Source organism: Chrysochloris asiatica, unplaced genomic scaffold (genome assembly GCF_000296735.1).
Source record: "Chrysochloris asiatica unplaced genomic scaffold, ChrAsi1.0 scaffold00144, whole genome shotgun sequence".
In the NCBI taxonomy this organism is placed as follows: Eukaryota; Metazoa; Chordata; class Mammalia; order Afrosoricida; family Chrysochloridae; genus Chrysochloris; species Chrysochloris asiatica.
Window position 1 is genome coordinate 3,094,412 of NW_006408662.1, and position 24,694 is coordinate 3,119,105.

Below are 24,694 nucleotides of genomic sequence, written 5' to 3' on the forward strand. Positions count from 1 at the left end.
AACCATCCACACTGTATGATCCACACTAGTAACACAATGGACTCTTTCTACCTTCGATATACTGAGGTTCGTTTGCAAGAAAGTAGGTGAGATGCTTCATGACATCAGAACTACTTCAGACCTTCAAGCATTATACATTTTGGTGAAATGACATAAGCAAGCATTGAAAGAGGAAAACAGTAACAACAACAAAAATATCCCTAAAAAGTAGTTATTGTCTTCACCATTCAACCCTCATCGTTTTATTATGACATTATGGGCAGGGGGGATTGGTTAGTCTACTCCCAGTCCACACATCAAGCGCTATCTCTGACACTATGTGAGCTGGCCTGCCTGACGTGGTCTTTGCTGGGAAGGGAGACCAGAGACCCAGCCCACTCTGGTACATGAAAGTGACATGCATGATGCTGTTCTGAACCATGTTCTTTTCCCCACGTTTACTTACAGAGTTTGGAATATAGATGAGACTCGGAGGAGAAGAGTTTGCCCTCCCAGAGGTGACACAGCTGGCTTCTCGGATGGACATTTAGTTGCTTAATAAGAAATGGTCTATGAGATCCTTGCCAGAGGCTTACTCATAGAGAGCTCAGGGAGGTCTGATGCTGGGAAGGATCACAGCCCAAAGACTAGGAAACAGTCAGGAGACCGCCTCCGCCCAGGCCCAGCCCTGACCCGCCGCAGGCCCGCCCCAGGCCCGCCCCAGGCCTTCCTCAGGTCTCCTCTGCCAGTTATAAGGTGCATGCACTGCCTTCCGGCATCTCAGCCCGCTGCCGACCAGCTCCACCACCGCACCAGGTAAAGGCCGCCCCCAGACACGCCTACGGCTCCCCAGGGCGGTGCGCCCAGCCCCGCAGTCCTCGGTGCGTGAGACCCCCCGCTGCCCCACCGCCCCCCGCAGCTCTCTGCAACCCCCATGCCTCTGCAGATCCCCGAATCTGCCACCGGCACACACAGCACCCCGATGTCCCCTTGCCCCCGCAGACCCCCGTAGCCGTGCGCCAGGAGAGCGACCTCTGTGCATCTGTCTGAATCCGGGGTACTAGTGTCTGCCCAGACAGGCGACAGGCAGAGAGAAGTGGGTGCCTGGCTAGGCGTCCCTGAGGACCTGGTGTTTTCTTTCTCCCGGAAACGCCCTTCTTCCTGAGTATTTAAAAACTGCCAGTCCAGCCAGCGTCTCCTTTTGGGGTTGGGGGGCGGGAACTCAGGAGGCCCCAGCAAAACTAGAAACACTCCAGGCAGGGTGGATATTGCACTTACTGCATGCAAGCCCTGCTCCTTGCTAATGTTAAGGGTAAAACCCAGGACCCAAGAGGCAGTGAGCACTGGGCTGAGACGCAAAGGCCAGTGCCTAGCCACCCCGGACGCCATGGGACACCAAGAGGAACCCAGTCAAGCGCTTAGACGCTGGCCAAGGGGTTAAGCTCTGAGCTGCTCACCACAAGGTCTGAGGTTCAAACCACCAGCTGCTACCCAGTAGAAACATGAAGCTCTCTGCTCCCCTAAAGATACACAGTGTCAGAAACCCTAAGAAGTCATATGGGGTGTCTATGAGTCGGAATAGATTTTACGGTAGTAGGTTTTCAGGCTCAGAGGGTCACTATGAGTTAGAATGGAGTCCTGGTGCGGCTGTAGGATCAGCACTAGACTGCTAACCACAAGGTCAGTAGTTCAAACGCACCAAGTGCTCCTGGGAAATCCTATGCAGGGCTGCTATGAGTTGGAGCCTGCTCATTGGCACTTAACAGCTTCAGCTCTGGTCTCAAGCATGAGGATGTTGGATCTACCTTGCTGGATTCGCTTTACCATATAGTGGGCAACTCTGCCTTCCTGGTGAAAACTCCCTTATCTCCTGAATCAGGGCTCAAACCAAGGATTCAGCAATATCCCGCTACCAAACTAAGCCATGCAGGGGCCCTATAGCACAGATGTGTGAAGTAGCCCCCGCTCATGGCCCTTTAAGACCCCTGGACTGATTCCGTGTCCTAGGACCACTCCTTGGGGAAGGGGAAACCATAGGGCTCTTGCCCTTCTGAGTAATAGGAGCATGGACACAGGCTGAACCTGTGACCCTACAGTGTTGCTTAGTGTGCTAGGTGGTTTGTGGTAACTCAGGCCTTTGGTCTTTGTCCTCACCAGTGACCATGGAGCAGCTGATCGCCGCCAACAACAACTTCTGCCTGGACCTGTTCCGAGAACTGAGCAAGAAAAATGCTGCGAAAAATATCTTCTTCTCTCCCTTCAGCATTTCCTCAGCCATGGCCATGATCCTTCTTGGGGCCCGGGGTGACACCACAGCACAGTTGCACAAGGTCAGCCAAACAGAACCTGTCCCCTCCTTTGCTGCCATTCTCCTGATTTAACGTTTGTATAAAAAGTTACACCTTGAAGCTCCTACAATACTAAGGGGCTTCAAAAACGTAATGGGAAAATTCCATTATCTTTTCATTCCATTTTCCCACAAGCCTTTTGTAGCCCCTCGTATTTCTCTTTAAAAGAACAACAGTGTTTCTGGGCTGAGAGTTGTATCGTGAGGTCAGGTGTGCTGACCTCAGGTGAGCACCAGGTATGACCACTGTGCTCACGTAGCATTTCCTTCATCTTTGAATCTTTACTGAGTGCCAGGTACTGTTACGTGGCCTCAGAGATCCCTGCCTCACCAATGCTTATATTTGTACCGGAGACCCTTTGGCAACCTTCTTGTCAACCCCAACATCTCCGTGGCCAGGTGTTTGAGGTTTGTGCTTTGCATGTGATAGTATGCTAGTCATAAATAACACCTGTTATATAATGTTACATTTTAGCACGATGAACATTGCTATCATATGGTTTTCTTCGTGACTGTCATCAAAATGGTCTTTTAAATCCATAGGTTTAGGTTTGAAGGCATAAAGAACTTTCTAGTCCTGAGAGTGATGAGACACAGGAAACGGACTATGATGAAGAAGTTGCTGGTGTTGCTTTTATGAGGACCCTTTAAAACAGATTAAATATTGCTGGATTGCTCATAGCAACTATGCAAACATTCCATATCTCAGTGAATAACATGGACTTTGTACAGCTGTGGGGTTTTGTTAGTTGTGACTTAAGAATAAGGAACAGCCCAGTCCTCATAAAATCATAAGGCCTCTTGTTGGTTTGGGGAAATTAATTATTTTTTTCATAAATCTAAGTTAGAAAATGTTATTTTAAAATAAGTGAGTTACTTAAAAGCTCATTTTAAAAAAATAGCAATGTGTAATTGTTTTGTGTTTCTGCAGTGGGAATAATTTTTGTGTGTTCCTGATGTATAATAACATTATATCTTATATATATATAAGTATGGACCCCAACTCAGTTTTTCTTTGAAAAAGCACATATACAAATATCAACCACTAATATTTGTGCATCATAGTTTTTACAAAAAATGATGTAAAAGCAGTAATGACATCTCACAAAGCAATAAGTTGTCTATTATTTGTTCCCCATGGAAACATTAATAAAGCATAGGACTGGGAAATCATTGCTAATTAATAAAAACATACTATTTTAAGTTGATGGTAGCAAACACCACAGAATCACTTTGTACTTTCAAAATGAATGGTCATGGGAAGAATGCTTTCCTTCTTCTAGACGCTTCATTTTGATATGGTTGAGGACATCCATTCAAGATTTCAGAGTCTGAATGCTGATATCAACAAACGTGGCACGTCCTATATCCTGAAGCTTGCTAACAGGTTATACGGAGAGAAAACCTACAACTTCCTGCCTGTAAGTACTCTGCACTCATACTGGAAACCTGCACCCAGCAGTATGCATCTTCAGCACCATCACGCACAAGTCAGCCTTGCTCCTTAGAAACACTCAGTTTCAGCATCTCTGTGGGCTGTGTGTGTTTTACAAGGGAAACCTGGCACAGATACAACATCCACCCGGCGATGTGGTGGTTCTGTGCCCCAGTCCCGGCAGTGGAGAGATGGCCCTGGGATTGACTTTAACAACACTGAAGTACAGTCAGTATTTGCTCACTTATGAAAATGTTATAACGTCAGAAGTCTTTATGAAAAGATTTTCTAAGTGTTATAAAGCACTAAGGATATAAGAGTGAAGACTTGCTGGGTTAGAATGACGTAACTTAGCCTTTTAGGGTAATTTCTGTTGTGCTTCAGTGTTTTAGAAAGCCATCTTTGTATGATGTTATTGTTAAGTAACATCGAGTGAGTTCCGACTCATAGTGACCCTGCATAGGAGTGACTAGTGAGTTTGAACTGCTGACCCTGTGGTTCAAGCCTGCCTTTCAGTCCAGTGCATCATCCTGCTGCGCCACACCAGGACTTCATTTCTGTATGTGCTGGTTGGTTGTTGGTGGATATGTGCCATGGAGTCGGTTCTGACTCATAGCGACCCTGCATAGGGTTTTCGAGGCTGTCTTTACGGGAGCAGAAAGCCTCATGTTTCTCCCACGGAACCACTGGTAGTTTCGAACTGCTAACCGTGAGGTTAGTAACCCGATTTGTAAGCTATTTAGGAGTCCTGGTGTAGGATAAGCACTGGACTGCCAACTGCAAAATCAGTGGTTCAAACCCACCAGAAGCCCCTTAGAAACCCTATACTGGATCACTATGAGTAGGAACTGACTTGACGGCACTTAACAACATCAGGAGCTTCTTGTGACACGCCCTTTTTTTCTTCTTTTTTTCTTTATAGGAGTTCTTGTCATCAACTCTTAAAATGTACGGGGCTGAATTGGCCAGTGTGGATTTCCAGCATGCCTCTGAGGAGGCAAGGAAGGAGATAAACCAGTGGGTCAAAGGTCAGACAGAAGGTAAGACATCTATCCCATCATCTCCGTTCTCTTCCCCTCCCCTCCTGACCACCCTCCCCAGACATGCTCACAGTCCACTGGTGGGGGGGGTGGGGGTTGGGCGGTGTCAGAGAACTGTGTGCTGTCTTATTGGCTAGACAGTTCCCAAATGTTGGAAATTCACCAAATTCCCCCCTCCCTTCAATTTCTCCCAAATGACATTTGGAAATTACAGCTGAAATTATATGTAGAAGCATTTGGGGGAAAATCCAGCCATTTCAAAGATTTTTTGGAACATTTATTTAATTTACATATGGAAAGGACTTGTTGTTGTTGTTAAGTGCCGTCGAGTCGGGTCCGACCCATAGCGACCCTGTACAGGGTTTCCGAGGGTGTAAATCTTTACGGGAGTAGACACTATGATACATGAAATCAGTAGTCATAAATTTTATTATTTGCCAATCAAATGAGGCACATTAGGGTGGAGACTTCCTGTTCAGGCTCAATTTCTCAGTTTAATTGGTCTCTCTTCCAACATCCATGTTGTGTGAGTCAGTGCACAGCTTGAAAACCTGCCTCCCATAACCTCAGCCTGTGGGCAGAGCCCTCGTCCAGTGGAGTAACTGTCCTGACTTTGTACACTTGCTAAAGTCTTTATTGGGAGAGTTCACTTGTCAGATTTGATGAGTTGACTTACTAGTGACAGAAAGTTTTGGGGTTTTTTTCCTCCTGAAAAACAAAAGCTATTCACAGAACAAAGACCATTGTCACACCATCCAGAAAGGAAACTTTTTCCTATTTTTAGCCTTTTGGGACATATGTGTTTCAAAGTACTGACTTTCCTTAGGTTGGCCTCATAAATTAGTTTATACCTTGACATGCTGGTCAAAGTTTCCAAACTGAAATCATAACAAAGGAAAATTAAGGTGAAAGGTATACATTTGAATTGTATTTCAGTGCTAGTAAAAGTTTGGTTCACACTTGGGGTTCTGATATGTGAATTTAAAATTTCTCACTTGATCTTTTTAGGGAAAATTCCAGAACTGTTGGCTTCAGGGATGGTTGACAGCATGACCAAGCTCGTGCTGGTGAACGCCATTTATTTCAAAGGGAACTGGAAGGAGAAATTCATGAAAGAAGCCACAACCGATGCCACATTCAGACTGAATAAGGTGAGGGGAGGGAGCGCCCAGAAAGTCTTTCTTGGTTCTAAAAGAACTCAGTTAACTTGAGTGCTCTGTCTTTTCAACTGCTCAGAAAGACACAAAGAAAGTGAAAATGATGTATCAGAAGAAGAAATATCCCTATGGGTATATCCAGGAGCTGAAGTGCCGTGTGTTAGAACTGCCCTACGAAGACCAGGACCTCAGCATGGTCATCCTACTGCCAGATGACATTGAAGATGATTCCACAGGTCTGAGGAAGGTAATGCGCTCCTTCACTCTGTGGGGATCGCCTGGGGCTGCTGTATCAGTGTTTACTAATCTTCTCTGACTTAGTCCCAATTCTTTGTGACTCCTGTGAAATCAGCCCATCTTCATATACTGCTCAAATGCCCCAGGTTTTATTCCTATCAACTTCCAGTGATCATCTGTGGTGGCAAACATCTAAAAATCTCTCCAAATCTATACTAAATTTAACATTGGTAACCAGCATCTCACAGGAACTCTAGAATCAAGTTTACAGGAACGTGAGGCAGGGTGAGAATTTTTTCACTGAGGGAAAACAAACAAAACAAAAACTTGCTGTATATATATATATATCTTCATCAAGTACTATAAGATTCTATCAATATGTCATTCATTATTACTACAATTCATATAGCTCAGGAATTAAATTTCTGCAAGGTACATGATAGAAAAGGGCTAATGCATCATGTTAGCTTGAGAGCTGAGTCTCTTACCCAACATCAGCTTTACGTGTGCTTTCTTCTAGATGTAATTTAAAGTGATGGCATCTCTTGCCAGGGCTAGAACTAGGTCAAATTGTGACGATTACAGTTTCTCTGCAGTGTCCCTTGTCTGCTATTTTTTTTCCAACCCAACTTGCTATTCGGATGGGGCCGAATGTTAGTCGTTAGTATTGACAGAGTATGAATTTAATCAATGTGTAGCTTCTTTCAGTCATATTTCCTTGTTTATATTTTCTCCAATTGTACGAAGAACGTCTCTAACTTCATGAAAAGAATGATTGATGTCAATAGAACAAGGGGCAGATGGCTTTATTTTAGTTTGATGGTAATAACAATAGTTCACATTTACATACTACTTTACGCTGAACAGTTTATGGACATTAACTTATTAATTTATTAACGTGTTATGGTGAACTCGGTGAAGATTTACAGAGCCAATCACCTTTCCATTTTACAATCCATACACATTCTGTTTCCTGTCATTGAGTGCCCCACAACGAACCATCCCTCATCCCGCTTCTTTCCTGTGCTTCCTGGTTCCATTCCTTCGTAACCTTCTGAACTTGTCCGTGGGCAAATGCTGCCTTTATTCATCTGAAATGGTTAATGATTCTAAGGAGTGTGTACTTCCCTACTTTTAAGGAGGTTCCTGTTATAGGCCTGTCAGTTGTTTGGTTGAAGACTGAGCCATGGGGGTAAGTTTAGTTCCAGGACTAGAGAGTGATTAAGTGTCCTAATCTTGGGGCTTCGACCAGTCTCCATCTAAACAGAAAGCCTGGTCTTTTTTAAAAATAATTTTGAGGTAGCTCCACATTTTTCTCCCACTCTATCCAGGACCTTGTAATGAGATCCCATTCAGAACAGTTGTTTGTGATAGCTGGGCACCATCTAGTTCTTCTGGTCTCAGGGTCATTGAGACTGCTGTTCACATGGTCCATTAATCCATTGGACTAATGTTTCCTTGACTCCTTGATTTTCTTCACTCATCTCTGCTCCAGAGGGGAGAGACCAATCATTGCACCTTAGCAGACCACTTATGAGCTTTAAGATGCCAGTTGCTATTCACCAAAGTAGGATAGAGAACATCGCCTTTGCGAACTACCTTGTGCCTATTGATTTTGGTGTCTTCCAAGACTATGATCCTGAACCTCCAAGCACAGTGACCCATTCCTTCAAAGTGTTTGAGTATGGCTAGGATATTCGTGGTTATATTTGCAGCACAGTTAACTACATATATAGAAATATCCTTTGTTGCTTCAAAAAGTTTGTGTAGAAAAGCCTTTGTCTTTTAATACCATTTTTCTATGAACTTTTTGAAGTCCTCTTGTCTACTCATGGTATAATACCGCTTTCCTTCCCCACACCTGTTTAGCTTGCATGTCTACCTATGCAGCCATTTGTAGATTACTGTTCCTGCAGAAGTGTATTACATAGTAGTAGTTACCTTGAACTTTTGCCTTCCTTTGCCTTCCTCATTGTTTGCTACATCCCTGTTATTATAGATTGCCTTCCTTGATGTTTAGCTTATTTAATATTTCCAACAATGCTATAAGGAGGTCACTCTTACTATCCCCATTTTAGCTGAAGACCGAGGTCTAGTACATCATCTGTCATTTTCATTTTTATCTGGGAGCTGTTGTTATTGGAACTGATTGCCTAAGCTCCACTGCAGTTTACTTGTTTCACAGCTCCAGGGGAGTTCAGAATAAAGAAGCCCTTTTACATTTTACGTTGTGCTGCTCAATCAACTAACACAGCCATCTTGGCCTATCACAATGCTCCACGTGTGTTGGGGACTTACTAAGTTCTGGATAGGTGAATGAATGGATGGATGTCCCAAGCCCCTATAGTTGGGCCTTTGATGACTTGGGACATAACTGTGTTCGGTTATCAACAATTATCACCAACTGTCAGAAATGAATTAAATCCTCCAAAAAAGAAAAATACAATTTGGTACAAAACATGAAGGAAACAAATTAGACAACTGATATTGTGTCCATTCATTTAAATACTAGTACCAGTAATGCTTGGAGTCCTGGTGTGGTGCTCTGGATTAATGCACCAGACTGCAAAGCCATTTGAATTGCTACGTCGGTGGTTCAAGCTCACCAGCCGCTCCTTGGAAACCCTGTAAAGGGTCACTATGGGTCGGAAGTGACTCAAAGGCACACAACAACAACAACAACCAGTAATGCTTTGGAGCCTTGGTATGGCGCTGTGGGCTAATGCGCTGGACTGTAAAGTTGGTTTGAATCTCAAGGTTGACAGTTCAAGCTCACCTGTTGCTTCTTGAAAATGCTATACAGGGTCATTATGGGTCGAAACCAACTCGAGGGCACTCAATAACAACAACGCCAGTAATGCTTTATTACTTTATAAATTAATACTGCATAAGACTGATTTCGCCTCCTCTTTTTCTTCATTCTAATTCTAGATCGAGGAACAGCTGACTTTGGAAAAGCTGAGTGAGTGGACCAAACGTGAGAATCTGGATCTCATTGAAGTCAATGTCAGCTTGCCCAGATTCAAGCTGGAAGAGAGCTACAACCTCAACTCCTACCTCGCCAGCCTGGGTGTGCAGGATCTCTTCACTAGTAGCAAGGCTGACCTGTCTGGCATGTCAGGATCCAGAGATCTTTTCATTTCAAAAGTTGTCCATAAGTCCTTTGTGGAAGTGAATGAGGAGGGCACCGAGGCAGCGGCCGCCACAGCAGGCATTGCCACTTTTTGCATGTTGATGCCAGAGGAAACATTCAAAGCTGACCATCCGTTCCTTTTCTTTATCCGACACAATCCCTCAAAGAGCATCCTGTTTTATGGCCGATTTTCATCCCCATAGAGTCTGTAGAAACATAGGACCAGGCCTGCTTCTTCAGTACTGGGGTTTTAATGGTAATCATTTTCATCAACTGAAGTTCTCTCCAGAAGCAAGTCTTTAATTTCCTTTGTAAATTCAGCGCTCTTGACTGAACATTGGTTATCTGGTTTTTTTGTTGTTGTTTATGTGGGAAAACTCCAGTGATTGATGTTAACATTAGAAACACTGAGTAAAAAAAATAATTAAAAAGGAATGAGTCACATTCTTTTCTGATATCTATGAGAGAGCATGGTAGTATTGTCATTTATCCACCAGATGGAATGTGGGAGCTATTTTAGAGCTATCCTAGCTGTCGATGGTAGGTGTGAAAACATATATTCAATTGGAAATATAGAAGAGCACTCAATGAAAGTCCTGGGTAATGAAGACAGTTTTGCCTTGGCCAATGTTTCTGTCTCTTTTTCTACAGAATTAGTATTCTACCATATCCGTCTGATGTTTTAAAATAATACACTATTGTGTTTTCATTGAAGGATTACACAGCAGTATAAGTTCCTGTTCAAAAATTTCTACAGGAGTTATTGTACAATGACATTGGTTCCATTTTTCGTAATGTGCATCATTCTTACTCACATTACTTCAGTCTGGTTGTTCCATTTCCATTCATTGACACTCCCATCTTTGTTTTAAACCAACTAGTGACAGTGTGGTTATATCACTCTGTTTTCTAAACATTGAAATGAAAGGGCTACCTGGTAAACCCCTTTCCTTCCCCTTTAGTCTACATTATGGATAGAGCTTTGTGGGGACAAGTGAAGTCATGAAGTTGGTATCTTCATGAACAGACACATGCTGAGTGGGCATGGGAGGAAGAGTGTTACACACACACACACACACACACACATATCCAGCAGATATACAAGAGCTTGAAAGAAGAAAGAATGTTTAACTTAGTGTGAACACAACTGTGAATGTATGTGGTGGAGGATTCAGTGGGCAAAATTATGAAAACATCTTAGATATTATCCAACATCCTAAAGCAAAGAGTAGCTGAGCCTGGGGGCTCAAGATCAGTCTCAGGGAACACCATGGTCAATTGGCACAGTCCACAAAGATTATCTTATATATCCTACTTTGGTGAGTAGTGTCTGGGATCTTAAAACTCATGAGTGGCCATCTAAGGGGAAGCTATTTGTCTCCCCATGTGCAGAAGAAGGAAGAGCGTTGGGGATTGAAGATGCTTGGAATCAATGAGTCCAACAGACTAATGGGACATGTGAACTAGAAGAACTAGATGGTGCCCAGCTACCATTACCAATTGCTCTGAAATGGATAACAGTAGAAGGTCCCAGATAGAAAGGCAGAATGTGTGAAACAAAACTCAAAATTATTTCTTTTAAAAGGCCAGGCTTACTTGTCAGAAAGACACTGAAGGAACCTGAGACTATGGTCCTCAACCACCCTTCAGGTCTGAAAAGGAACTCATCCTCATGGTCCAACTTTCAGTCAAGCAGTAGATAGGAATATAAGGGGAACAACAACACTACTAAGGTATGCTCTGAGTGAATGATGGAATGGTCAATTGTTGAAAATCAAAGGGACAACATGTTCCTAAGGACCAGGGTGAGAAGGGATGGGAAGGTGGGTGGAAGGGAAATAGGAACCACAGGGAGGAAGTGGGGTAACTGTTATATGTAGGGGATTGCAATCATTGAGATGAACTAGTATATTATTTGTTGACTGTGACACTGTTTATCTTGCCTATAAAACCTTCACTCAATCCACAATAAAAAGTTAAAGAAGAAGAATTTGGTATCTTATGATAAAAGACATCACGAGAGCACTAGGAGAAAACCACAGCAGGTGAGACTTCTCAGAAGACAGGTGCAGAGAACTGTAGGGACAGTTTCTCTTTGTGTGTTCTGATGTTATTTGTTACAACAATGGGAGAGGTTTATACACTGCTGTAACTCTTTGATCAATACCAACCTTTGCCAAATACACTCTCTGAGTGGGGCTTGAAATGCTGCCATTTTTGTGCTCCTATGAAACCTCATGTATTAGTTTCTTAAGCTTTGCATGTCAGATTGATATTTCTTGAATTCAAACAAGCCAATACTATAAAACTGGGTTCTTGGCTAGCAGTACTAACATCCATGATAAAAAAAAAAAAAAAAAAAATTAGTGAATCTCTTGCTATCAAGTTCTTTTTCATTCTATTTTTCTTAAAATCCTGGTTGTTGTTAAGTGCCACTGAGATGGTTCCAACACATACAGACCCTGTATAAGATTGCCAGGGAGTGGCTGGTGGGTTTGAACTTCCAACCTTGCTGTTAGCAGTCCAGTGCTTTTCCTACAGAGCCACAGCAGTACTTCAATGTTTAAGAGTGCTTCCCATAGTCCAGAATCTCTTTACTATAGGAGAAAAAAAGGAATAGTACTGTCTAATGTAAATGTTCTCATTGAACCCCTCCTCCTAAAATCCAGTCTTAGAATTATAATAAAAAGTATTAACAATGTACAAACTGAACTGTAGGGGCCTAAGAGAGTCAGTTGTGAGGATGACACAGGACTGGTGAGTGTTTCTTTGTTCTTTTGTCACTAAGTGTCATGACAGACTGGACAGCAACAAGAGATCCAATTCTAATTCTTCTTCTTACATGTTAGAAAATGAACCCTCAAGTAACAAGTGAATTGTGGAGGGTCAAACAACTAATAAGTTGTAGATCAGAGACTATAATTTAATGTTTTATGTGTAGAGCTTCTAATTTCATGTAATGTGAACTAAGGAATCCAGAAATCTGAAGACAAATAACCAAACTAGCATAACTCAGAGGCAATGGAGAGCTAACATGATAGGAAAGAATGATTCAATCAAGATTCACGAGAAATTGGAAATCTAGAGAGGTGAGTCTGGAAATCGGTCCCACTATTGTCTCAGGAGCACTTGCCGGTCCAGAGCGGTAAAAGAAAAGCTAAGCAGGGATTTTGACAATGTTGAAAGACGAGGCTGACAAGCAGAGTTTGAGCCTATTAAGAATCGTTGTTGCTGTTAAGTGCCATCATGTCAGTTCATTTTTATGACATGAGTTAAGAAAGACATTAAAATTGGACTGTTGTCGTTAGGTGTCATCGAGTCGATGCCAACTCATAACAACCCTACGCATAACAAAATAAAGCACTGCCCAGTCCCACACCAACCCCACAATCGTTACTATGCTTGAGCCCATTACTGCTCTAACTATGCCAATCCATCTCACTGGGGGGGTCTTCCTCTTTTTCTCTGACCCTGCACTTTACCAAACATGATATCCTTCTCCAGTGACTGGTCCCTCCTGACAATATGTCCCAAGTATGAGAGATGAAGTTTGGCCATCCTGGCCTCCAAGGAGCATTCTGTCTGTACTTCTTCATCATTCAACTTTTAAATGGGATGTAGTCAAGGTCATATTTTTGACTCTTGTACAGTTTTAAAATTTTTTGTTAGCTTATGAGTAATTGATCCTTTGTTCCATGATCTGCCCCTGGCTTTGTCTGGGCTGATGATACTGAATTTTTCCACTCTGTATTCCCACAGATGTAATCAACTTCATTCCTGTGTATTCCATGGGGTGAAGTCCATATGTATAGTTGCCTTTTGTGTTGTTTAAAAAGGTGTTTACAATGAAGAAGTTGTTGGTCTTGCACAATTCTATCATGCGGTCTCCATCATCATTTCTACACCAAGCCATGTTTTCCAACTACAGATCCTTCCTTTTTGTTTCAAACCTATGCATTCCAATCACTAGTAGTTACCACTGTATCTTGATTGCATGTTTAATCAAGTTCTGACTAAAGAAGTTGGTAAAGTTCTTCAAATATATCATCACTGACTTTAGTGGCTGATATGTAAATTTGAATAAAAGTAGTTTTAACTAGTCTTCCTTGTTGTTAGGTGCCATCGAGTCAGTACCGACCCATAGCGACCTTATGCACAGCAGAACGAAACACTGCCCGATCCTGGGCCAACCTCACCACTGTTGCCACGCTTGAGTCCATCAATGCTGCCACTTGGCTAATCCATCTCGTTGGGGGGTCTTCCTCTTTTTCTCTGACCTTCCACCTTACCAAACATGATATCCTTCTCCAGTGACTGGTCCCTCTTGACAATATGTCTGAAGTATGAGAGACCAAGTTTGGTCATCTTGGGCTCCAAGGAGCACTCTGGCTATACTTCTTCCAAAATGGATCTATTGGTTCTTTAGGCAGCCCATGGCACTTTCAGTATTCTCCTCCAACACCATAACTCAAAAGCATCAATTTTTCTACGGGCTTCCTTATTTACTGTCCAGCTTTCACATACATATGAGGTTATTGAAAATACCATGACTTCGGTCAGGCGCACCTTAGTCCTCAAGCTGACATTTTTGTTCTTCAACATTTTAAAAAGGTCTTGTGCAGCAGATTTGCCTAATGCAATACATGGTTTGATCTCTTGACTGCTGCTTCCGTGAGTGTTGATAGCTGATCCAAGAAGAATGAAGTCCTTGACAACTTCAATCGTTTCTCCATTGATAAGAATGTTGTTTATTGGTCCAGTGATGCAATCCATACCGAAGGCTGTGCTCTTTGATCTTCATCAGTAAATGTTTTATGTCCTCTTCACTTTCAGCAAGCAAGGTTGTATCATCTGCATATCGCAGGTTGTTAGTCTTCCTCCAAGATTTTCCTTTTAGGTGTATGGATATTATCCTATCACAGACAGCATTGTACTTGAAGATAGTTCTTGAAATATTCTTTTGACTATGAATGTGATGCCATTCCAGTTCAATATAGTGTTCCCGGCAGTAAATCCTGAGATTGTCTGAATCAAAATGGCAAATTCCAGTCCATTTCAGCTCACTAACGCTATTTCACTTCTGACAACTTTCCATTTCCTTAGGTTCATACATCACACATTGCATGCTCTGGTTAGTAATAAATGTTTGGAGCTGTTTCTCCTCATTTTGTGTTGTGCCACATCTTCAGATGAAGGTACTGAACGCTTTAATCCATTTATGTCGTTACGGTCAACTCTATTTTGAAGAGGCAGTTCCAACTTGAGTGACTCATCTTCTGGCACTATATATTTGACAATATTCTGGTGCTTTCACCTTCCGGCATTATATCTGACAATGTTCCACTGCTATTAATAAGGTTTTCAGTGACTAAACATTCAGAAGTAGTCAGTCTCTCCTTCTTTCTAGTCTGTCTTATTCTAGAAGCTTCATTGAAACCTGTCCACCATGGGTGACCTTGCTAGTATTTAAAAATACCTGTGGCATAGTTTATAGCATCACAGTATATGCAAACCACCACAGTATGACAAAGTGGCAGTAAGTCACACTTGTTAATTGTTGTTAAGTGCTGACAAGTAGACTCCGACTCATAACAACCCTGTACAGGGTTTTCAAGGAACAGCTGGTGGGTTTGAATGGCAACCTTGTGGATTGCAGTCCAGTGCTACTACTTGCCACACCTGGAGTTCAAGCCACACTTAGGAATATTTAAAACCTGGGAACTATTTGTGTATGTGTCTATCTTTAAAGGAATAAACGATATTCAAAGACCTAACTAAATAACATTTCCTTTATACATATTCAGTTTGTTGTTGTTGTGTGACGTCTAGTCGGTTCTGATTCATAGTGACCCTGTATAGAGCTCCTGAAAGTGGCCCGGTGGGTTTAATTGCCAATTTAGTGGCTAACAATCCAGTGCTTATCCTACAGTGCCATACTAGGGGTACTAGTAAAATTAGTGGTCTGCTTGACAACCAGAACAGGGATTTCCCTAGTCTCTCTACAAGGGGAGGCGTAGGAGTCTGGTGTGAGATACTGCTTCACCAGCAGGACTGTGAGACGGGACCCACTTCCCAAGCGGCCTGGTCAACCACCATCTTGGATGAAGACACCATTGTTTTCTATGACGCTACTCAAGAGGTGTGGTTGCCGATTTCTAAGAGGGAGACTAAGGTTCTGGCAGGATGTTGGTCTGTAACTTCTCTGATGCCAGTTGTTATCATGGCTCCCCTGCATTTTATAAAGTCAGGATTTTTGGCTTCTCTGGCCATAATGAACTCGGAAATACCAGCTTGAAAAAAAGACCTGGTGATCTATGTCTGGAAAATCAGTCATTGACAATTCTGTGGAGCATAGCTCTACTCTGGTACACATACAGTCACCAGGAGTTTCAGTGAAATCATTAGCAACTTTTAAGTGTACTGACAAAACAGGGTTGTGCATTCCCAAGACACATAATGCAGAGCAACAAGGCACTCACACTATTCTCCAGTGAATGGAAGAATGTAAGCATAGGTCTATGTAAGAAACGAAAACCAGGACAGAGAACCTAACACTGGATCAGAGATTAATAAGTAAGCAGAGGAATGAGGTAGGGGGAGGGACATGCGGCTAGGGAGTAGGCAGAGACTGGACCATGCAGAGCCCTGAAGGCAAATGAGAACCAACTCGTTATATTTTTTAAATCTGAAGGCCAATCATTGCATTCCTCCTGCTGTGGTCCATATTAGGCAGTGGGGATAGAGGGATTAAATATGAAGGCCATGTCCATCTGGCTACTGACGTTTGTAAGGCAGGCACTGGCATGGACACGTTTACATTAAGAACTTTTCTCTGCTAACCAAGGAAACGAAGTGGGGGCAGGAGCTGAAGATGGAGGATTGCAGCTGAGGGACACGGAGGTGGCTTCAGCTCAGGGTCATAAACACAGATGTAAGCTACCTGCTAGGTAGCTTCTCAACCTTCCAGAGACCATACAAGGATTTTGCTAATGTAGTGTCTTAATTTTCTTAACATTTCCATTTTGTGGGCATGTTTGTGCAGAGATCATGATGAATCAATTTTGGATTACCAACATACCTTGTGAGGTAACTGGCATCCTTGAGGACTGAAGCTTTGTTTGGCTTTTACGTTGCTGCATGTTCATAAATCCCGCCCCCTCCCCCATTTGCTTTTCCTTTTCCTATCCTGCTCTTTTCTCTCAGGTGTTAGGAAATCTTTCTAAATAGGAGCAATCCTGTCACCAGCTACACAGGAAATCTTTCTCTTCCTGAGCAGTTTGACCACAGTTTTGCTACCAGAGGAACAGAACTTTGGATAAAGCTTCTTGGCTGCTGGATTGTAAATGTATATTAATCAACATTGACAAGGAAAATCCCAGAGATGAAAACCAAGCAATTGCTTAATTTATGTGACTAAGAATCATCCACTCAGCAATGAAAAGGATTTATGTCTGTAACCAAAAAAATCCCAAAGAAAAGAAAAGAAATTCTTGTTCTGCCACCACCAACTCCTCCCATAACTGTAAACTGACTTTGGATCTGTTTTGAACACAGCCCTTCCAAGTTTCAATCCATCATCAGTGATGATATTGACATAGATTAACTAAACTCTAAAAGGAGTCCTGGAGTGGTACGTTCGATAAGCACTGGATTGCTAACCACAAGGACGGCACTTCAAACCCACCAGCCATGCCTTGGAAACCCTATACAGTGTTGCTGTGAGTCAGAACGCACTCGATGGCACTTTACAATAAACAAAAACTCTAAAAAAAAGATAATATCTCACATGTATATATATAATGTGCATGTGACAGGTATTTCCTAAACTTGATATCACCTTAATCCTGTCAACAATCTGGTGAGTTAGGTATGATCAATATCCACCTTGCACAGATGCTCAGAGATATGAAAGGACATTTCTAGGGTCACAAGAAGCCAGGATCCAGAACCTGTGCTCTTAGTCACTAGCCTATAATGAGGATAACTGAAGGAGACAGTACACTTCCTAAGGTGTTGAAGGTCACTTCTACTTGGTATGATTAACCAAGAATGACCATGTGACTGGAAGATCATTGATTGGGCCCATGTGTTAATGTTACCGTATACCAGAAACTGAGTTGGTTGCTGGGGTCCAGGAATGAGTATGGCAGAGTCTTTGCCATCAGGGAGACTTTAACAGAGGAAAAGGACAGGAAGAATTCAGACTATTAAGGTCAAATTCTATTTGGAATGTTAGACTCAAGGAGCAAACTGAGATGGTAGCAGACCTATTCTCCATCAGAAGTCCTGAGATAGCACAGTGGGTCAATGCCTGGGACTGCAAAGTTGGTTTGAATCACAAAGTTGGCAATTCAAGCTCACTAGTTGCTCGTTCCTTGGAAACTCTATACAGGGCTGCTGAGTCAGAACTGACTTGATGGCACTTAACAACAACAACATTCTCCATCCATGAAAATGATGAGTTCTGGCCTAATAGTCTGTAAGATTCCTTCAGATCCTAACATCCTTCAGCCTTTACTACTGTTCAGGGTCCTGTTTATGAATGGGATTCACTAGACAAATGCTGGTGATCAGCTCTGCAAAGTAAGAAATCTGACACCATTGTGATGCATCATGTGACTTCAATTTATTGTGCTGAGTAAAAATACTGCATATTGTTGGGGTACAAGCATAAAAAGAAAAGCCACAAAATGTTCCGGTACTGAGGAGATCACTTGTCTGAAGAATGAATGGGCCCTCATGTCTTATGCTTACAGGAGGCACACAGCTTACATTTATGGAATTGAATGGGATAGTTGAATGTTTCGGATCTTTGGAACAGTATCTGCCTTAACACAGTCACAACAAAGACATGTCTTAGCTCAGAGATTCATGTGCTATTACTGAATCACTTTGACATCTAAGCAAGTTGCCTGGCAACAATTTCCTTGTTGATTTTATACCTCTTCTTATCATTGTTTCTATAACTTCTGTACATCTATCTCTATTCTGTTTCCTCCCACACAGAATAAAGTCCACTACGTTTCCGAATGACCAGGCAGCAGGGGGAAAGCACTAGACTCATGAAGTTTAATGACAAGTTAAGAGGGTAGGGTTTCCACTGGGAAACTAGTGCAGTCTCAACTTTGCTTTGAGTCTGAAGCATTAAAGGGAAAAAATTTCTGTTGGATTTTTAAAAATACCACTCCAAAGATTCATGTTAAAACATGTAGCTATCCTGAAGAAAGCAGTAGGTAAACTTCAGAATTCAGATCTGTGTGCTCTAGATAATTTGGTTGGAACTAGATTTCCCTAAAAAGCAGGAAGAGTAAGGTATGAATTTTTAGCACAAAGTAACAAAACATGTTTCTTTTTTCTAGTGGTAAAAATTTTCAAATAATTTTAAATGGTTGGAATTTAAACTTCTAGGCCACTGAGCATTTATTGTACCTGTAAGCAAGCTTATCTGAGCCAAAGCAAAGGACTGATAGTCTACCACATTCCTGAAGGCTGCTAGATGTTGCTTACTTTCTGAACTTCCACAGCAAAGCTACATCTTGCTACCTAACTAATTTAGGATCTCTTTAAGATGTTGCTATGAGTCTAAACCAATTTGATTAAGCTTAACAACAACAGCAGAAGTAATAAGATTTAGACAAGGAAAGATTCATTTTGACATCTTCTTCTTCCTTACCAGTATCCCAACCTCATCAGCCACATAAAGATAAAGATTTCCCCCTAAAGCCCATTAAAATGCTTGAAGTAAAAGCTGATATAACTACAAAGAAAAACAGGTAAAACCCATTATAGTTAGAGATTATGCCACTTGCCTCTGGACAATGATAGAACAAATAAAAAAAACATAGGGAGGTATATATAGAAAAGTTCAGCACATTATTAGGTCAAGCAAATGGACCAAATTGATATTTATAGAGAACACCACCCAACAGCAGCAAAATAAAGCATTTCAAGGCGAATGCAGCTAAAAAGAAGGCTCATAAATCAAAGGAAGTTTTCTGACCACAAGGAATTAAATTAGGACCAATGGCAGAAACATATCTAGAAAAATTTCCAAATATTAAGAACACGAAAGCGAAGAACACAGGGAGCATTTCTAAAACTTAAAAGAAATGAAGAAAAAATTCAAGGTTCAAGTTGAAATACTGAAGGAGTCTATGGGCAAATGGAGTCCTGGTGTGGGGCTGTGGGATAATGCGCTGGACCACATGGTCGGTTTGAACCACAAGGTCAGCAGTTCAAATTCACCAGCCGCTCTTTGGAATCCCTATACAGTGTCGCTGTGAGTTGGAATCAACTCAAAGGCACTAACAACAGCAACATGGGCAAAATATTGAATGACGCAGGAAGTATCAAAAGAAGATAGAAGGAATACGGTCATTGTACCAGAAAGATTTGGTTGATGTTCAGTCACTTCAGGAGGTATCTGATGATTAAGAAGTAATGGTATTGAAGGAAGAAATCCAAGCTGCACTGAAGGTATTTGTGAAAATCAAGACTCTAAATATTAACAGAATATCCATTAGAATATTTCAACAAACAGTGCTCACTCACTCATACCACAAAATTTGGATGACAGCTACATGGCCAATGGAATGGAAGATCCGCATATGTGTGCCCATTCCAAAGAAAGGTGACCTAACAGGATACAGAAATTATTACACTATACCACTATATCACATGTCTGTCAGTTTGTCGTATTGTGGTGGCTTGTGAGTTGCTGTGATTCTGGAAGCTATGCCACCGGTATTTTAAATACCAGCGGGTTCACCCATGGTGGACAGGTTTCAGATGAGCTTCCAGACAAAGACAAACTAGGAAGAAGGAGTGAGGGACTACTTCCAAATGTTTAGTCACTGAAAGCTTTATGACTAGCAGAGAAACACTGTCAGATATAGTGCCAGAAAATGAGCCCCTCAGGTTGGAAGGCACTCAAAATGTGACTGGGAAAGATCTGCCTCCTCAAAGTAGACTTGACTGTGATGATGCGAATGGAGTAAAGCCCATGGGACCTTCATTTGCTGATGGGGCACAACTCAAAATGAAGAGAAACAACTGTACAAATCCATTGAATACTGGAACATGGAATGTACGAAGTATGAATCTAGGAAAATTGGAAATCATAAAAAATGAAATGGAAAACATAGACATCAATATCGTAGGCATTAGTGAGCTGAAATGAACTTGTATTGGCCATTTTGAATCTGACAACCACATGGTTTACTATGCTGGTAATGACTAATTAAAGAGGAATGGTGTTGCAGTCATTGTCAAAAAGAGCATATCCAGATCAGTCATGAGGTACAACACTGTCTGTGATAGGATAATATCCACACACCTACAGGGAGGCCCAGTTAATACCACTATTATTCAAATTTATGCACCAACAACTAAAGCCAGTGAGGATGAAATAGAAGAATTCTACTAACTTTTTGAATCTGAAATCGATTAAACATGTAATCAAGATGTATTGATCATTACTGGTGATTGGAATGCAAAGGTTGGGAGCAAAGAGGAAGCATCAGTAGTTGGAAAATATGGCCTTGGTGATAGAAATGATGCTGGAGATCGCATGATAGAATTCTGCAAAATCAATGATTTGTTCATTTCAAATACCTTCTTTAGACAGCATAAGAGACAACTATACACATGGACCTCGACAGATGGATTACATAGAAATCAAATTGACTTCATCTGTGGAAAAAGACTATGGAAAAGCTCCATATCATCAGTGAAAACAAGGCCAGGGGCAGATTGTGGAATAGACCATCAATTATTCCTATGCAAATTCAAACTGAAGCTGAGGAAAATGAAAACAAGTCCATGAGAGCCAAAATATGACCTTGAATATATCCCATCTGAATTTAGAGATCATCTGAAGAACAGATTTGATACATTAAATACTAAAGACCGAAGACCAGAAGAGTTGTGGGATGACATCAAGAACATCACACAGGTAGAAAGCAAAAAGTCATTAAGAAGACAAGAAAGAATGAAAAGGTCAAAATGGATGTCAGAAGAGACACTGAAACTTACTCTTCAACCTAGAGATTCTAAAGCAAATGGAAGAAATGAGGAGGTCCAAGAACTGAACAGAAAATTTCAAAGATCAGCTTGAGAAGATAAAGCTAAATATTACAACCAAATGTGCAAAGATCTGGAGCCAGAAAACCGAAAACCAAAAACCACGAAGAGGGAAAGCCTCAACAAGAAGGATTGAGACAGACACCGCTCTGCTGCTATCCAGAGAGTTCTCAGTGACGAACCCTTCGGTTGTTGCCTGCCTCTACTTCTTCCTACTTTGTCTTAGTCTGGAGGCTCTGCTGAAACCCGTCCACCATGGGTGACCTTGAAGTGTTTGAAATACCAGCATTTCTAATAGCTTCCAGAACCACAACAATACACACACCACCACGATACAACAAACTGACAGATGAGTGATGGAGAGGGAAGTTAATAGCACCAAAATCTTATTTTCATAATCTGTCCTTGTCTGTAGACTCTGCCCCCATTAGTCTGGATATTGGTTTACCAGTTGTATTGATATTCGCAGCACCAGTTTTGGTTTCACTGAGTTTCTTGCTACGTACACTTTCTGTTTTTTATTTGAGTGATTTAAACTCTTATGTTTACTAGTTCCTTTCTTTTGCCTACCTTAAGCTTAATTTGTTCTTCCTTTTCTAGTTTTCTCAGGTAGAAGCGTAGCTCGTTGCTTGAGACTTATTTTTCTTTTCCCGTAATGATATTTTGTGGGATTCATTTGATGCCCTGAAAATATAAATACAATCGATAAACCAATAACCAGACTGATCAGAAAAAAAAAAAGGGAGAGAAGATGCAAATTATAAATATCAGGAATGTGAGTAAAGACATCATAATGAATTCTGCTAACAAGGACATATTATGTATGAAAAGCCTCATAATAATACACTTGGATAAAATGAATACATTTCTTAAAAGATAATAATACCCAAGAGTTTGAAAGAGGTTATTTATACATGTGTATTTACCTTACCTGAAAACACAACTAAGACTGTGGTGAAGCACAATGGTGGGCAAAAAGATGAAAACTTTCTCAGTCTCATCAAACATCTTAAGGCAATGAGTAGCTGAGCCTGAGGCTCAGGACCACAGTTTCAGGGGACACCATGGTCATATTGTCATCATCCCCAAAGGCAATGTTCTACATCCTGCTTTGGTGAGTAGCAGCATCTGGGATCTTAAAAGCTTATAAGCAGCTATCTAAGGTGCAGTTATTGATATCTCCATGTGTGGAAGAAAGAAGAGTGAGTGATGGGAATTGAAGACACTTGGAATTAACTAGTCTAATGGACTAATGGAGCATGTGAACATCAGTCTCATGACTCTGAGACCAGAAGAACTAGATGGTGACTGGCTACCACTATCAACTTTTCTGAAAGAGATCACATTAGAAGGTCCTAGAAAAAGTAAGAGAAAACATGGAACAAAACCCAAAGCTGTTAATTAAAAAAAACAAAAAACAAAAAAACCCCCAAGCTTACTGGTCAGAAAGAGACCGGAGGAACCTGAGATTATGGCCGGCCCTCCCCCACCCTTCAGGTCTAGACAAGAACTCAGCTTCTGGTCCAGTTTTCAGCCAAGCAGTAGATACATATACAGGGAGGTCAACATTAGTAGGGTTTGATTACCATGAATGGTCAATAATTCAAAATCAAAAGGGCAATAATTTATCTAAGAACAAAGTTGAGAAGGGATGGGAAGGTGGGTGGAAGGGAAATAGGAGCCACAGGGAGAAATCCAGTTAAATGTTGTTGCATGAAGGGGATTGTAATCATTGAGATGAAACAAAGTATGATTTGTTGAATGTAGAACTGATGATCTACTTTATAAACCTTCACTCAATTTACAATAAAAAATAAAAAAGATAAATAATATCAAAGGTCATCAAGCTTAAGTTGATACCCTGACTACTATATGCCCATTAAATTTGCAGTTAGTCACATTTCATCGCTAAATTCTATCAAACATTTCTAAAAGAAATATACTATTTCTACACAAACTCTCCCAGAAAATCAGAGAGAAAAGAATTGTTGTTTTTGTTGTGAAGTGCCGTCGAGTTGGTTTTGACTCATAGTGACCCTAAATAAGGTTTCCAAGGAGTGGTTGGTGACCTTAAACCACCAACCTTACAGTTAAAACCGACCTGGCCGTCCAGTGCATTAACCAACAGCACCACACCAGGACTCCCTACTAATTCTTTGAAGCCAATGTTACTCTGGTACCCAAACAAGACAAAGACATTACAAGAAAACAACTGGAGATCAGTATGAACACTAGAAATCTCATGAATAGATATTCAAAAATTCTTAATAAAATTTTAGCAAATTAAATCCAGCAGTCTATGAAAAAGAGAGCATATCATGATGGAGTTGGAGTTATCCTACTTAAATAAGGTTGGTATGACATTCAGATATCAACAATGTATTTCAACTTGCGATTTAAAAAAAACTATATGATTATTTCAGTATTAAAAACATTTTTGAGAACAAACAAGATGGCGGATCGGGTGGAAGTGCAGTAAGGAGCTCCACCAGCAATAACACAGAATACCCAACCAAGCAGGCTCAGGGGATTGTCCCAGGACTGTGAACCACATATAAAGGAATATTTATAAGGTTAGAAGGCTTACAGCTGGGGGAATTTGTGGCAGAAGCAAGAAATCCATTGCCTTCTAGTTCGGGACGCTCAACTGCTCCAGGAGCCGCCATCTTGGGTGAGACCAAGCGGGGGAAGGATCGAAGTGGCCACAGATGCCTGGCAGAACCATGGAGATAAAGGTGTGGACATTCTTCTCTTTTGGTATCTGTTCATTGATCCCTTGCTGTCTGAGCACCTCCATTTTGGTGACCATAGGGGTGCCTGAGCTAGTGGACACCCCAGCCCCACCCTCGGAGGGTTCTACTACGCATGTGCACAGATCTCCTCAAAATTTAAAGTGACAGTTTCCACTTAAAACCAAACAGCCACAGCCAGCTCTGAGCTGTTTATAACTAGAAAAAAGGCCTGAATGGGGATTGTGGAGAGGAACAGGTAGACAAAAAAGGAAATAGGCCGAAAATTAAATCCCAAGTTATGTCAAAACGACCAACAGTGGCATCTTGAAATTTCTCAAGAAGCAGAGAGGGAAAAGGAAAGCCCATTTCCTGATCACATCTATCTGGAGGCAATCAGAAAGCATAAGAAATACCAAAATACACACCCACCTTAGTATCAAGGCCACAGATAACCCCTGAATATGCCCAAAAAACAGAAATAGATGACCATATCTGCACATGTCCAGAAACGAGATACAGTGACTGAGGCAAATGAGCTGGAAGGAGACCTACA

The 24,694-nt window shown here is 41.5% G+C and overlaps 1 protein-coding gene across 1 annotated transcript; it reads left to right on the forward strand.

Annotated features, from left to right (window-relative positions):
* The first annotated feature begins 2,141 nt into the window (after window positions 1-2,141).
* SERPINB1 (serpin peptidase inhibitor, clade B (ovalbumin), member 1) lies at window positions 2,142-9,531 on the forward strand. Its single transcript, XM_006870560.1, has 6 exons — window positions 2,142-2,309; window positions 3,610-3,747; window positions 4,684-4,801; window positions 5,810-5,952; window positions 6,038-6,205; window positions 9,127-9,531. The coding sequence occupies exons 1-6, from the start codon at window positions 2,142-2,144 to the stop codon at window positions 9,529-9,531; spliced, it is 1,140 nt and encodes a 379-aa protein (XP_006870622.1).
* Window positions 9,532-24,694: the final 15,163 nt, after the last annotated feature.

Bases quoted from the DNA above. Each gene is read 5' to 3' on its own strand.
- SERPINB1 (XM_006870560.1), top strand. From the start codon at position 2,142: ATGGAGCAGCTGATCGCCGCCAACAACAACTTCTGCCTGGACCTGTTC. The intron at 4,802-5,809 runs GTAAGACATCTA...TGATCTTTTTAG, and splicing joins GGTCAAAGGTCAGACAGAAG to GGAAAATTCCAGAACTGTTG. The intron at 5,953-6,037 runs GTGAGGGGAGGG...TCAACTGCTCAG, and splicing joins CCACATTCAGACTGAATAAG to AAAGACACAAAGAAAGTGAA.